Here is a 14397-nt window from a genome sequence, read left to right as displayed (position 1 = left end):
TCCTCTAATGTCTATTCTTATGCATATTGGCATTGAAATAGACATTACAGTAAGGGAATAAGCCTGGATCAGGAGCGCTGCAGGCTCAGCAAGTGAGTGGGCATAACTATCAGTCACCACTCATACTGCTACACAGGCATGGTTTGCACATTTGATAATTCCCCTCATGTGGGTGGAAAGATAGCCATTTCCATATGTGCTGGTCTTCATCTTGCTTCTTATTCATGTTAGTATGATATTTTTGTTTTCATAAACTCAATGTGCTGCAGATCAATAAAACCTGATCATACTTTAGCTCTTGGTTTCCCTAATATCTGGTCAATCCCTAAATGCTACAGATTTTAGTTGCTAGGATGGCGGCTAGCCGTAACCGATCATCCTGGTTATTATAAGACTGACCTTCTTCGGTCTGTCTACTGTGCAATGTCCTCGTCCGAAAATAGTTAATTTGAACAAAATGTTGTGATTTATTTTTCTATTTAAACTGGTTGTAAACATGAAAGGAGGAACTTCTTTATAACACTCATTGCAAATGTTTCCCTAATTGGATTTCTTCTTTCGCGGCTTCCAGAAGAAATAAAAATAACATATTTTATTTATTTCGGTTACTTCGATGGCTCAGACATGTTCCAGAGCACTGTACAGAGTGTCACCGTCAGCACCTGTTCCCCAGTAGGGCTCTCTAGCTAATTTCTCTATGTCAGACACACACACACTAGGGTCACTTTTAATAGAAAGCCAATTAACCTTTCAGAATATTTTTGGCGCACTAATACATTCTAATACACATTATCATAATGTATCATATTATTCATCCCTTGACCCTTATTGCTCCATTCTCTGCCACGTATACAATGCTAATGAAATCCCATTATAGATGCTTTCAGTTTTAGCATATTTATTGTCTATAATATTTATTTGTATCTAATCTACCTTTGTATCATCTCTTTATTGTATCACTATTTATATTGTACAATTCTTTAAAATAAATGTGGGGAAGGTCTTATAACATGATATAGGATAATATGGAAAAAAAATTATGACAGATTTATTTTTTACATTTAGGTTTCTGGTTTCCAGGTAGAAGAAGACAAGATTGACTCACTTCCACATAAACATAGAATTTTGCTATTTTTCATAATCACACTCAAAATAAGAATAATCTTACACATACACAGAGACCTAGACATTCAGGGGGGGTTAGGAGAATAATGCCAATAGTTCTACCAAATGTAACAGATAACATGCAGTGCAGTCATTACCAATACAGAACTGAAGCATTGTAGTTATTCTACCCTAAGGTAAGTATGACTACCAGACTAACCCCAGATTTCTCTATAGAAGTATTGAATTCTGCAGTAACTTTATAAGCCATATGCTTGCTTTGTCAAACTTTCTACTTTCACAGCTCTTGGTTGCCACTAACACCTTGGAAATCCTTTTCTTAATTTTCTTATTTACTGTATGTCTGCTTAAAGTGTACCTGTCGTTATAACTTTCAAAATCTAAATCAACAGTAGATGTCACATAAAGCAAGTTTGCAATTTTTTTTTTTTTTTTTTTGTTATCATGGAAAGGACGTCATTTTCTGTTTTCTGACCCTTTTTTTTTTTCCAAAAAACAGGAAACAGGAAGTCCAGTGTTTCCCAGGCCATCTGAGCACTCACAGAGAGAAGGCAGTCATGTGACTGATGGACACATTGAGCCGTGACTCTCTGTACTGGCCGGAATTCCTGGGTTTAGTTTTTTTCAGCCAGCCCAAGTCAAAAAATCTACCTTTAGGAGACTGGACCTGGATTTCTATTTCTGGAAAGTTCGGCTTTGTTTTACAGCATGATAACAACCAAAAAATAATGAATGTTAATTGCAAACTTGCTTTATATCACATCTACTGTTGATTTCGATTTTGAAAGTTGTAACGACAGGTAAACTTTAGGGCCGTATTACATGGCCCAATGATTTGATGTAAGCGAACGCCGATAATAAACTATGCATACCTCTCCACGCTCCCTGATGTCCTGCTAGCTTCGGCCTTCTCCCCGCAGTGTCTGGCTGCTCAGCCAATTACCAGGACAGTGCCGCAGCCAGTGATTGCACAGCAGACATCAGGGAGTGTGAACGGTATGTATAAGTTTAGTATTTCTTTTACACGTTCATCAGCCCTGGGCCGTGCATCACTATTCCATGTAGTGATGTACGGTTGGTGCTCAATGATTTTCTTCAGCACTAAAAAGACACAATCAGATGATAATTGTTGTCTTTATTACACGGAGCAATCATCTGCTAAATCGGACGGATTTGGCAGATTGTCTCTCCATGTAATAGGGCCCTTAGATTAGTAATGTCTTGTTGAACTACTTTACAGTATGCACACTAATCTGCCTTATCTTCATTTCCAGGTGAATACATTGAAAAAACAGGACACTGCATGCCATGTGATGCCTCATGCTTTAAATGCACTGGTCCTGGTAGGCATAAGTGCATCGGCTGCTCTATTACACGGTGAGATCATGTAACACTTGTAAAATATAAAATCATGAGATTTTTACAGCTAGATCTGACAAATTAACAGTAGCAATAGTAATATTTTTTTATTCTTATTCTTATTCTTCTTATTATTAATATTTTAAATAAGTTTTTCAGCCTAGTCACTGTTGTTTCAACAGATTTTGCATAAATCAAGTAGAAGCAAATAAGTAGAAGTAAGAAAAACTTTGTAATATACCTTATCAGAGAAAAATGCTTCTTTCTCCATGTATCAGGTTACTTTCCTTTCTTCCTGTCCCTGGCAAACTCACCATTTACTCTGAAAAACAACTAAAGTGCATCTTGAAATAACAGAAAGACTACCATGGAGAGAGCAGGGAGAAATAGGGACAGGAGAGGGGAGTGGCTGGAGAGAGTGCCAGAGGCAGATAAAGATACTGGAGAGAGAATACAGGAGCTTATAGTAAGTAATAGGTCTCTAGCCAGTGCTTGATACGCAGCTTAGACTCCTCAGTACTGCTTTAAAATGTCACCCATGCTGCTGTGTCTTCTAAGGGTAAATGCCATAAAGACATAGGGAGAAAAGGAATTCCTCCTCTGCATGTTTATTGTATGGAAGACATCGATCACGGTAATTCGGGGACAACTGAAAATTAGAGATGGAGTCAAATTAATCTAATTGGAGATGGAGGTAAAAATGCCATATGCAAGTTATATCATGGCCAGAAATCCCATACCCCCATATACACACTATATACACATCATGACAGCTCATCTTGAAAACTTGTCTGTAAAAATAAGTTCATGAAGCTAAATATTTTCCCCTATATAGAGCCACATTACAGCTATTGAAATTAGATATTAGACATTTATGATCTGTCATTCAGACATGTCATAAGAATTACATCAGGGGCATGCAGCAACTAAAATATTCTTTATTTTTTGCTACCAACTTTCTTGCAGGGCTAACAGTTTATACTGAAATTAGTACAAAACTCAGATGCTCTGCTCCCTATGGAGAACCAGTGACAAATTAATGGCCAGTGATGGTTCCAGTTTCTCTGTGCTTATAAAAAAAAAAAAAAAAAAAAACTCTGTGGTTGAATACACATCCAGCACCTTATTTCCATCATGAAAAGTGATGGCATATTGTAAGGATAGGCCATCACCTAGTGACCACTAGGGGACCGACTTGTGTGACCCCCAGCAATTGTAAGAATAAAGGGGCTGGAGCACTGGTGTACCACTGCATCCTCTTTATAGCTTCTCGCTGCACAGCAGTGCTTAAGCCACCCAGGGAAGGTCAGCATAAAGTGACAGTATGTCCTAAAGATATACCATTACATTTTAAGATGGCAATACATTGTTAAGGATATTTTACCACCTCTGCAGCCATATTCTGTTACCATATCTTCTAACTAGGGATGGTCCGAACCGAGTTCGGTTCGGGTTCGTACGAACCCGAACCCTCGGTAATGATTCCCGCTGTCTGCCCGCTCCGTGGAGTGGGCGGATCCAGCGGGAGGACCGCCTGGAAAACTGGGATACAGCCATAGCCATAGGCTGTATCCCAGTTTTCCAGGCGTTACTCCCGCTGGATCCGCCCGCTCCACGGAGCGGGCAGACAGCGGGAATCTGCTGCCGTGCGTTCGGGGTAATACGAACCCAAACCTTGGAGGGTTCGGACCATCCCTACTTCTAACCCAAGCAAGACCATTTTTCCAAGTATGGGGGCAGGGGGCTTTGGTCATATGGGGACGGGGTATGGAAGGTGTTGGAATTTAGTGGATAACTGTATAATTTAATTATGATGTTTATAATGTAAATGCAGGCCAAGTATTGTGCCAAACCCCTGGCAGTCACCCTGGTATTGCAATTGTCCTCCAAAATACAACTATTATTGTAGTAAACTCCCCCCCCCCCCCCCCCCCCCATGATGTCTCTGGTATTGTAGTTGACCATCATGATGTCTCTGGTATTGTAGTTGACCAACATGATGTCTCTGGTATTGTAGTTGACCTCCATGATGCAGCCGGCATCACAGCTACCTCCATGATGCCCTTGTATTGTAGTTAAACCTACATCCCAGGTACATATTGTATTTAACACTTTCCTCCCCCCTCCCTAAATGCCGCAAGTCTGTCGGTACCAAATAAAATAAATAAACATTCCACTCACCTTTCCTACCCTCTAATGCTGAGGCTGGCTCTTCATTCTTGTGTAGTCTGTGCCGGAGCAGTACCAGTCTTTTCCTACATGTGGCACTCGACTGGTGACGCTCTATGATGTTACTGGTGACGCCACTTCTGTGGTGGTTTGTCGGTGTGGGTGTGCAGCTCAGCCAGTGATGGTAATCTCGTGACGCCAGTGTTAGTCCAGCACACAGCACACTGCTTTTTGTTGTGTTTGTACAGTAGCTAACTGTACTATTACCCAAAATGGTTGATGACCAGCTGGGCTGTGTTGGGTCCCTTGAGTCCTGAGTGGCAATCGACCCATTAATAGCATGGTGGCCGCGTACAGGCCGAATTAGATGTGCACTGCCCTGACATACAGGAGCAAATAGTCCATGGACCAGTGGTGGAGGGACCCTGACCTAACCAGTATTTTGAGTTTTACCCTACATAATTTTTTTTTATAGTATTATTATTATGCTGCATATTCTTTGTTTTCTTGCATGTGAAAATTATCATTGAGTAAACGATGCTCAATGGGGCATATTTACTATTGAAAATGCACCAGATTTGTAGTCAGGGGCATAACTACCACTGTAGCAGGCATTGCGACTGCTACAGGGCCCGCCGCCTCAGGGGGCCTGGTGGCCCATTCCTGCAGTACACTGGACCCCTGAGCCGTCATAATTTGAAGCAGCTGGTAGCCAAGTGAGCCTTCAGGGTGCTGCAAATGTCCCTCTAATGGTAAGCAGCCCTGATGAGTATCTACAGTTAAATTTTATGGGTTATGACAGGTTTATGGTCAGTCGGGGGAGGGGGGCCCAATCAAAAGTTTGCTATGGGGCCCAGCCATTTCTAGTTAGGCCCCTGTTTCTAGTATAATTTGTGAGGGAAAAAATGGTGTATGGCCTTGTATCGTATTTGATATAGTATGTGTTTTAAGCAATTCAGTAACTTGTTTGCCAAGGGGGTATGATACATTGTAAGAGGGGTGTGGTTTAGCAGTAAAGGCGGTCAGGGCTTCATACAACATTGTGCACCAAAAATTGTGCCAAAAGTTTTACACAAAGTGCCAGCTAATAGGTGGTCTAAGCGGTCCCCAGGCAGTATCCTCCCTCTGCATGGAGCGGGCAGCCTGAGGGATAGGAGAGCAGATCCCCGGACAGTATCCTCCCTCTGCATGAAGAGGGCAGCCTGAGGGATAGGAGAGCAGATCCCCGGACAGTATCCTCCCTCTGCATGGAGCGGGCAGCCTGAGGGATAGGAGAGCAGATCCCCGGACAGTATCCTCCCTCTGCATGAAGCGGGCAGCCTGAGGGATAGGAGAGCAGATATCCGGGCAGTATCCTCCCTCTGCATGGAGCAGGCAGCCTGAGGGATAGGAGAGCAGATCCCCGGACAGTATCCTCCCTCTGCATGAAGAGGGCAGCCTGAGGGATAGGAGAGCAGATCCCCGGACAGTATCCTCCCTCTGCATGGAGCGGGCAGCCTGAGGGATAGGAGAGCAGATCCCCGGACAGTATCCTCCCTCTGCATGAAGCGGGCAGCCTGAGGGATAGGAGAGCAGATATCCGGGCAGTATCCTCCCTCTGCATGGAGCAGGCAGCCTGAGGGATAGGAGAGCAGATATCCGGGCAGTATCCTCCCTCTGCATGGAGCAAGCAGCCTGAGGGATATGAGAGCGGATCCCCGGACAGTATGCTCCCTCTGCATGGAGAGGGCAGCCTGAGGGATAAGAGAGCAGATCCCCGGGCAGTATCCTCCCTCTGCATGGATCCGGCAGCCTGAGGGATAGGAGAGCAGATCCCTGGGCAGTATCTTCCCTATGCATGAAGCGGGCAGCCTGAGGGATATGAGAGCAGATCCCCGGACAGTATCCCCCCTCTGCACGGAGCGGGCAGCCTGAGGTATAGGAGAGCAGATCCCTGGACAGTATCCTCCCTCTGCATGAAACAGGCAGGCTAAGGGATATGAGAGCAAATGCCCGGGCAGTATCCTCCCTCTGCATGGAGCTGGCAACCTGAGGGATAGGAGAGCAGCTCCCCGGACAGTATCCTCCCTCTGCATGGAGCCGGCAGCCTAAGGGAAAGGAGAGCAGATCCCTGGGCAGTATCTTCCCATTCCCCATCCCCCTTTATAAATGATCCCCTATAAATTAAATTCACATATTTGGTATCGCCGCGTCCGTAATGACCCAGTCTATTAACCCGTTACATTAATTATCCTGCCCGCTTAACGCTGCAGAAAAAATAAATAAAAAACTAACTGAAATTATATTTTTTTGTTAATCCCACCCCCTAAAAAAATATAGAAAAAAAGTTTAAAACTGTCACATGTACCCAAAAAGTGTACCACTAAAAGCGTCAGCTTATGCCGCAAAACAAAAGCCCTCACATAACTTCATTGGCGAAAAAATTAAAATATTACTGCAATATGCAAGACACACATAGTTTTTATAGTATCAGTGCTATAAACTATAACAAAAGCTTTATAAAATGAATATCACTGTAATCGTACTGACCTGACGAATAACGGTAACATGTCATATGTAACGTATAGTAAACTGCGGACAAAAAATGATGAAAATCAGCTGCTAAATTGTGTTTTTATTTATACCACCTCATAAAAAATTAAATAAAAAATGATCAGGGTGTCGATTTGTACCGATGGAAACTTCAACTCGTCTTACACAAATATTTTGGCACCCCAAGGCCTCTGTGACATGGTATAATGGCTAAAAAAAAACCAACCTGAAATAAAAAAAGCCCCCAAAATTCACCAGATCTCTGTCATGTCTGAGACCTGTGGTTGAGTCAGGGGACGCACTGTGGCCACATATGGGGGATTTCTAGAAACATTGGAATAAGGGAAATCAATAGTGAGTGGTATTACTCAGTTAGTATTTGCTGTGTAAGAGGAAAAAATTAATTAAAATAGAATATCTGCCCCAAAAATGAAATGTTTAAATCTCCCCTCCAACTTGCTTAAATTTCTGTGAAACACCTAAAGGGTTATTAAACTTATGAAATGTTACTATGAATACTTTGAGGAGTGCAGTTTTTACAATGGAGAGATTTATGGGGGTAACTAACCTTCAGGCCCCACAAATCCACTTCAGAACTAAACTGGTCCCTAATAAAATCAGACTTTGAAATTTTTATGAAAATTTTAAAAATCGCTGCAAAATTTCGAAGCCCTCTAACATCCTAAAAAGGTCACAATAAAGTAGACATGTTGTAGATGTTGCATTAAAAATTAGTTCATGTGGCATGACTATCTTTCTTAGGAAAAGAGAATTTTAAATATAAAGAAATGTAAATTTTTGTAATTTTTGCTCAAATGTGTTTTTTTTTTTACAAAAAATTGCTAAGTGTTTCAACCAAAGTATACCACAAACATAAAGAGGAATACTGTGTGTCACGAAAAAACAATCTCAGAATTACCATGATAATTAAAAGCATCGCAGAGTTATCTCTAGATAAAGAGAGACAGGTCAGATTTGAAAAGTAGGCCCTGGGCATTAAATAGATATAAATTATAAATCTCTGGCACTTACTGGGACCAGTTGATTAGATTTTTTTGGGGGGTGAACTGTCCCTTTAATCTATTAGGGAATTGGAAATAATTAGAATTATATTGAGACCTATGCTATTAAAACTATTAGTTAGCTCCAAACTGGCCTCCCACAATTAAAACATATCTCTGTAGTAGTCCCCCTTGCCCCGATAAACTTGATTGACTTCCCTGTGGATCCTATAAATTCTGAAGGACAGATGAAAAATAAATAATGATATAATTGTAGCCATATTTTTTATTCTCTAATGCTGATAATAAGGAAAGAAAGTTCAAATAACACTATTGTTTCCAGCACAGTTCAGTTCCTGTCCACTCATTGTGCCAATTCTTCTTCATTGTATTGCCCTCTATTTCTTTTTCTCCAATGTTCCCCCTTTTTGCTCTAAATGTCATGGCTCGTTGGACAGGCACAGTGCTGGAGGCGTCTCTGGTCAAGGGTCTCTTCCTCACAATGAACTGTCTATTGACTAAAGGATGATGTTATCTCAAAGCCATTGAAAGAGCATTGAGAAACAAGCTGATGGTCTTTGTCCTTTTGTAAGTATGTAGAAGTTCATCCCACTCCATCAACATCACAAATATACAGCCCATTCAATGAGTGACAGTGCTACAGAAGCACTCCGACTGCTTCAGATGTCTTTTTTCTAGGAATTCTATAGTTTGCCGGGAGACCTGTTATAACAATATGTACATTGCAAAGTCACAATTTCCTTTAAAGCTGAGATTTTATTGAACAGCTTACAATAGACTCAACCATTTACATTGTAATGCCATATAATATGTCCGTCTCAAATAGACACACATGCACTAATATGCTCGATCTCTATAATTTAGAGAGAAGATGTAGAGTGTATCTAGTAGAAAGGCATGTATTGTCTTTCAGATATTCCCTATTATTTATTTGCATTGTTATTAACTAGACAAAGGGACTCAGAACAATCAAACAACCCAGTTGTGAAATCACTGAATAATAATGGCAACAAATCTATAGTATAATAACTGTAATGATAAGTGCAACGCAATGCTGCCTGTAATGTTCACAATCAAGTAGAAGACTGCAGCACTCACTTAAATGTTCACTTCTTTAATCCAACAGGGACACGGGATACAAAAGGTAAAGCCGGGTTAACATTCCTCTGGCGATCCAGTGGTGTTATCCGCAGTAGAAAAGCGCCAGAGAGAAATGCATTTTTGAACTGATCCCATTATTTTTAGGCCATGTTCACACTGCGTATGAGACCGGCCGTTCCGTGACTCCGGCCGGGTCACGGAACGGCCGGTCTCAGCCCGGATCATCACGGCGGGTACTTAAGTACCGGCTGGATAATCTTTTCTCCGTGGAGCTCTGATGCGGGCGCCGGAGCCGCTCGCTTCACTGTGTGAACTGACAGGTCCTTCTGCGGGCGGAACTCATTGAATTCCGTCCGCAAATAATGGACCTGTCAGTTGTTTGCGGCGCCGCATGGGAACCGGCCGGAGTGTATACGATGTGTGTACGCTCCGGTCGGAATCCCATAGCAAATAATGCTATGTTCCACCCCGCAAATCTACGGCTGTAGTTCTGCGGCGAGAACTACGGCCATAGATTTACGTAGTGTGAACATAGCCTTAAAGGGACAGTTTAAAGCATCTGGCATGTTAATACGTATCTTGCAGCGTTCTGCTGTATGGCTTGTCCGATGATCTGGTGCCGCATCCATTAAAGGCTATGGAGTGCCGGAGACATCGCAATATACAAATGCATGCATCATCTGGCTTTTATCTTTGGCGCTCCAAGGAGAGAAGATGGCCCCCTTTGCTCCCCATAGTCTAAAAGGAATAATAATAGTAGCCCCATTAACTCTTGTGACCCAACTCTGCAGCGGAGTGGCCCCCGGCATGAGGGGCAGCCTCTCATTACTCACCAGCTCCTCTATACATGTGCAGCACCCTATAGGAGATGTCCCCATGTCCTGCTGGACACAGTAGAGGGTTCCCATGTGAGTTGCCCCCTCCTATAGTAGAAGGTCCTCTCTAGTGCTACCTCCAATAGTAACTGACACTTTAGTAGATGACTCCCTGTTAGTTATACCCCTATGGTAGCTTTCCCCCTGTGAGTTGTGACCCTATAATAGATGGCCCGCTTTGAGTTGTCACCCTATAGTAGATGGCCCGCTGTAAGTTGTCATACTATAGTAGATGGCCCGCTGTGAGTTGTCATACTATAGTAAATGGCACGCTGTGAATTGTCATCCTATAGTAGATGGCGCGCTGTGAATTGTCACCCTATAGTAGATGGCCCCCTATGAGTTGTCAACCTATAGTAGATGGCCCGCTGTGAGTTGTCATACTATAGTAGATGGCCCGCTGTGAGTTGTCATACTATAGTAGATGGCCCGCTGTGAGTTGTCATACTATTGTAAATGGCCCCCTGTGAATGGTCACCCTATAGTAAATGGCCCGCTGTGAGTTGTCATACTATAGTAGATGGCCCGCTGTGAGTTCTCATACTATAGTAGATGGCCCACTGTGAGTTGTCATCCTATAGTAGATGTCCCCCTGTGAATGGTCACCCTATAGTAGATGGCCCCCTGTGAATGGTCACCCTATAGTAGATGGCCCGCTGTGAGTTGTATCCCTAGAATAGATGGCCCGCTGTGAGTTGTCACCCTATAGTAGAGGGCCTCCTATGAATGGTCACCCTATAGTAGATGGCCTGCTGTGAGTTGTATCCCTAGAATAGATGGCCCGCTGTGAGTTGTCACCCTATAGTAGATGGCCCCCTGTGAATGGTCACCCTTTAGTAGATGGCCCACTGTGAGTTGTCACCCTATAGTAGATGGCCCCCTGTGAATGGTCACCCTACAGCAGATGGCCCCCTGTGAGTTTTACTCCTTTAGTAAATGGCCCCCTGTGCTGCTGCCCCTATAATAGATGGCCCATGTTGCCCCTGTGTGCTGTCCTACTATAGTAATGGTGGCCAGCCCATATGATGACTAGATAAAAATAAAATAAAACACCCTCACATACAGTACATAGAGGGGTGTGGTAGCATGTACACCCTGAACAACCCCTTTTTTGCATAATGATTGATGATTCAAATAAATAGAGAAAAGAGGAAAAGAAAACGATGACAACTAATAGCAACTCGGGGTAACTGACGGTTTCTTTTAGAAAAAAGGATAGAATACCTGATGCCAAAAAGGCATCAGTTGTGGTCAGTTTCTGACAAAAACTGAAAAGGATGTAACTTATATACGTAAACCCAGCGAGTCAGTGACAATCATTTCTTGCTCTAATTGGGCTTTATCATAGGTATAAGGTGTGACAATTAGCATAAAACGATCATTGCTGACTTACCTTTCATATCCTGTGTCCCTGTGGGATTAAAGTCTGAGTAGATGCACAGCTATATCCCACAGCCTACAGATAGTGCCGAGGTGTGTATACTTGGTGGAGTGACTTGCTGTAATGTCATGTCAAATACCTACTCTTTTGGTAATGTCACAAAACATCTTGGAGATCCTGTAGGTATTGCAAAATAACATTTATGGGCCCATCTAGGTAGAAAACATATCCATCCAATTCTTGTATGATCCCCGATCAATGACAGACACAGACAGTATACAGACCTGTCCAAGAACAGTTTATGGGCCCCTGACATTACAAGAGTTTAGCATAGAACACTCCTCTTATCTTGTCTAAAATCAGTTATATGAGATCTGCTGGACTAATAGGAAGCAGCGTTTATTGTGATAGTAAACTCTGGTACCTACTGATCCCCTGTGCAGCTGCACATACAAGGTATCTCCATCCTTGGTCAACATTGCAGAGGCATTAGTGTTCAGGTTTGGAGATACTTCTGTACTTTTTTTTTAGGATTTTATTTTTTTTTTTTTTTTTTTACATTTTATCAAATTAGAATGGTAAAAGTTTTTTTTTTTCTAACACACATTTCTATCCAATTCCTGTAACCAGGCATAAGGCATTAGCAACGCAATACAAATTAACTTCTATCTCTGTCCCTGATTCCCTGACTCTGTCCCCTGTTTGGCCTAAGTAATAAGGGTATGCTTTTATTTTTACATCTATTTTTACTGTTACAAAACTGATTAAAAAAAAAAACTCAAGACATATCACTTGCTATAATATGACATAATTTGTACTGGCCTCAGCATGGTGTTGCATAATAAGTCACTGACAGTTGTGTAGTCCTTTAATTTTCCGTGAGTGTTGTCTCAGCCACTTCCCCAGTTCTTCTATCTTTCCCAAGATGATACATTATCGTCTGATGGTCCTTCACTAGATCTTGCCTCTAAGGCTGCATTTACGGACGTGGAATGCATGTACCGGAGTCCCCCCGCGCCCGGACATCATCTGTAATTACATGCTGGGAGCGGGGGAGACTGTATTCATAAGCGCCACGCTGTAGTAACAGCACCTCTGGCCAGCCTCTCCAGCCTACACCACTATCTCTATTTAGGGGAGAATGAGATGTGCATTCTGTCTAGTGCTGAACAATGACACAGAAAGAGAAACACCCAGGGAATGAATACAGCAGCTGCAATGTTCTGCAGCAGCTCTAGGTAGGTAGCCAGCAAGGTCGCTGTTGGAGGGCTGTGAAGAACAGCTGAGGGAAAGCAATGCATTCTGGGAATAGTAGTACTGAGTAACTGCTAAACTAGGTAGAACAGTGATAAGCTACAAAGCAACAACACAAACTTATTGTGGTGTTTTAAGAAGCGGGAGAGAGAGGTAAGCAATACTGTGTGTAGAATAATTTTTTGAGTTTTTTCTGAGACCCCTTTAAATATATATATATATATATATATATTTTTTATTTTTTTTTTTTTTTTTTTTTTTATGTCAAAAATCTAAACATTAAAGGGAAGAAGATAGATTACACATTATGTAAAAAAAAAATTAACTGCAATAGGGAAAGTATCAAAACGTTTAAAATGATTTCGATATTCCCAACGTCTTTTCTGGGTAATTAATCACAGCGCCATCAAGAAGCTTGTTAATATGTAAAAAAAATGCAGCTCTTCATTAGCTGGGATTTTCTTCCACTCAGATTCAATAACATTACCTAAAGCATGAGCAAGAGCCCTTGTTCTTCCCTCCAGACACGTGCTGTTACAGAAAGGTGCCAGTCAATCTGATCAAAGCTGGACCCTAACCACAGAATCCCTGGGCGGAGGTTTCCCAGCCGCTAGGAGAACAAAACAAACAAACACACTCTACCTACATGACATTTCTCCTTGGTAATGTATGTGCCCATATATAACCTGGGCTTTTACAAATACTTCTGAGTCTGCTAGGAATACAGAATCAACCACAAACAAATAGTAGCAACCGGCAGCTAGGAAGAACCAATTTCACAGTCTTTTCCATTATATTTAACATGCTTTGTTTTTTGTTTTTATTTTACAAGAGTTGCCTGAGTAATGAAATGGGGTCTATGACTAGGAGTGGCGCTCACGTTCTATAGACTTTAACAGAAATACTGTTTATACCATAACAGGACAGAATCTAATGTTACTGCTCTTAATGCAGTATAGGAGGGGTACTGCTGCAAAAATCTTTTTCTTTCAAATCAACTGGTTTCAGAAAGTTATATAGATTTGTAATTATATTTCTATTTAAAAATCTTACGTCTTCCCTTACTTAGCTGCTGTATGTCTTGCAGGAAATGGTGGTTTCTTTTCAGTCTGACACAGTGCTCTCTTCTGACATCTCTGGCCGAGACAGGAAGAGCAGGAGAGGTTTTCTGTGGGGATTTGCTGCTGCCCTGGACAGTCACAGGGGTTGTTACATTACCTGTAGGAAGTCATTACATGGGTAGCGGAAGCATACTCCCACACCTAGTCAGTCTTAGCTACGTTTCTGAGCAGAGAGGAAGCAGGACAAGTTGGTCCCTACCGTGGTCCATCTGGGCCCTGGCTTTGCCAGGTCCCCACTCCAGAGCTACACTCTGCAGTCTTAGTCTAGTTGCTAAGCAGAGCAGACGTATATGGGAGACTTAGACACCCTTTTCTTGTAAGCAGCACTTCCACATACTGTGCAGTGTTAAGCTACTCAAGGGTGAGGACAAGTCGGAGAAAACCCCATCCAATGCCAAGAACCAGTGTAAGAGTACAGGACAGTATCCTGATAACAAGAGGAACTGATCCAGATAGAA

At 42.3% G+C, this 14397-nt stretch overlaps 1 protein-coding gene across 4 annotated transcripts in view; it reads left to right on the top strand.

Moving 5' to 3' along the window:
• The window catches only part of PCSK5 (proprotein convertase subtilisin/kexin type 5), a 341536-nt gene that overhangs the window by 267668 nt on the left and 59471 nt on the right, over positions 1–14397 (top strand). For all 4 annotated transcript variants that reach the window (XR_011362133.1, XR_011362134.1, XR_011362132.1 and 1 more), the window contains exon 21: positions 2400–2502. Coding sequence is in view for 1 of the 4 variants with exons in the window: in XM_069961823.1 (XP_069817924.1) it covers positions 2400–2502 (103 nt within the window). In the remaining 3 variants the exon portion in view is untranslated. The remainder of the gene's footprint in view (positions 1–2399; positions 2503–14397) is intronic.

Source organism: Dendropsophus ebraccatus, chromosome 3 (genome assembly GCF_027789765.1).
Source record: "Dendropsophus ebraccatus isolate aDenEbr1 chromosome 3, aDenEbr1.pat, whole genome shotgun sequence".
In the NCBI taxonomy this organism is placed as follows: Eukaryota; Metazoa; Chordata; class Amphibia; order Anura; family Hylidae; genus Dendropsophus; species Dendropsophus ebraccatus.
The sequence above is the reverse complement of the archived record's forward strand: the minus strand, read 5'-3'. Positions and strand labels throughout refer to the sequence as shown.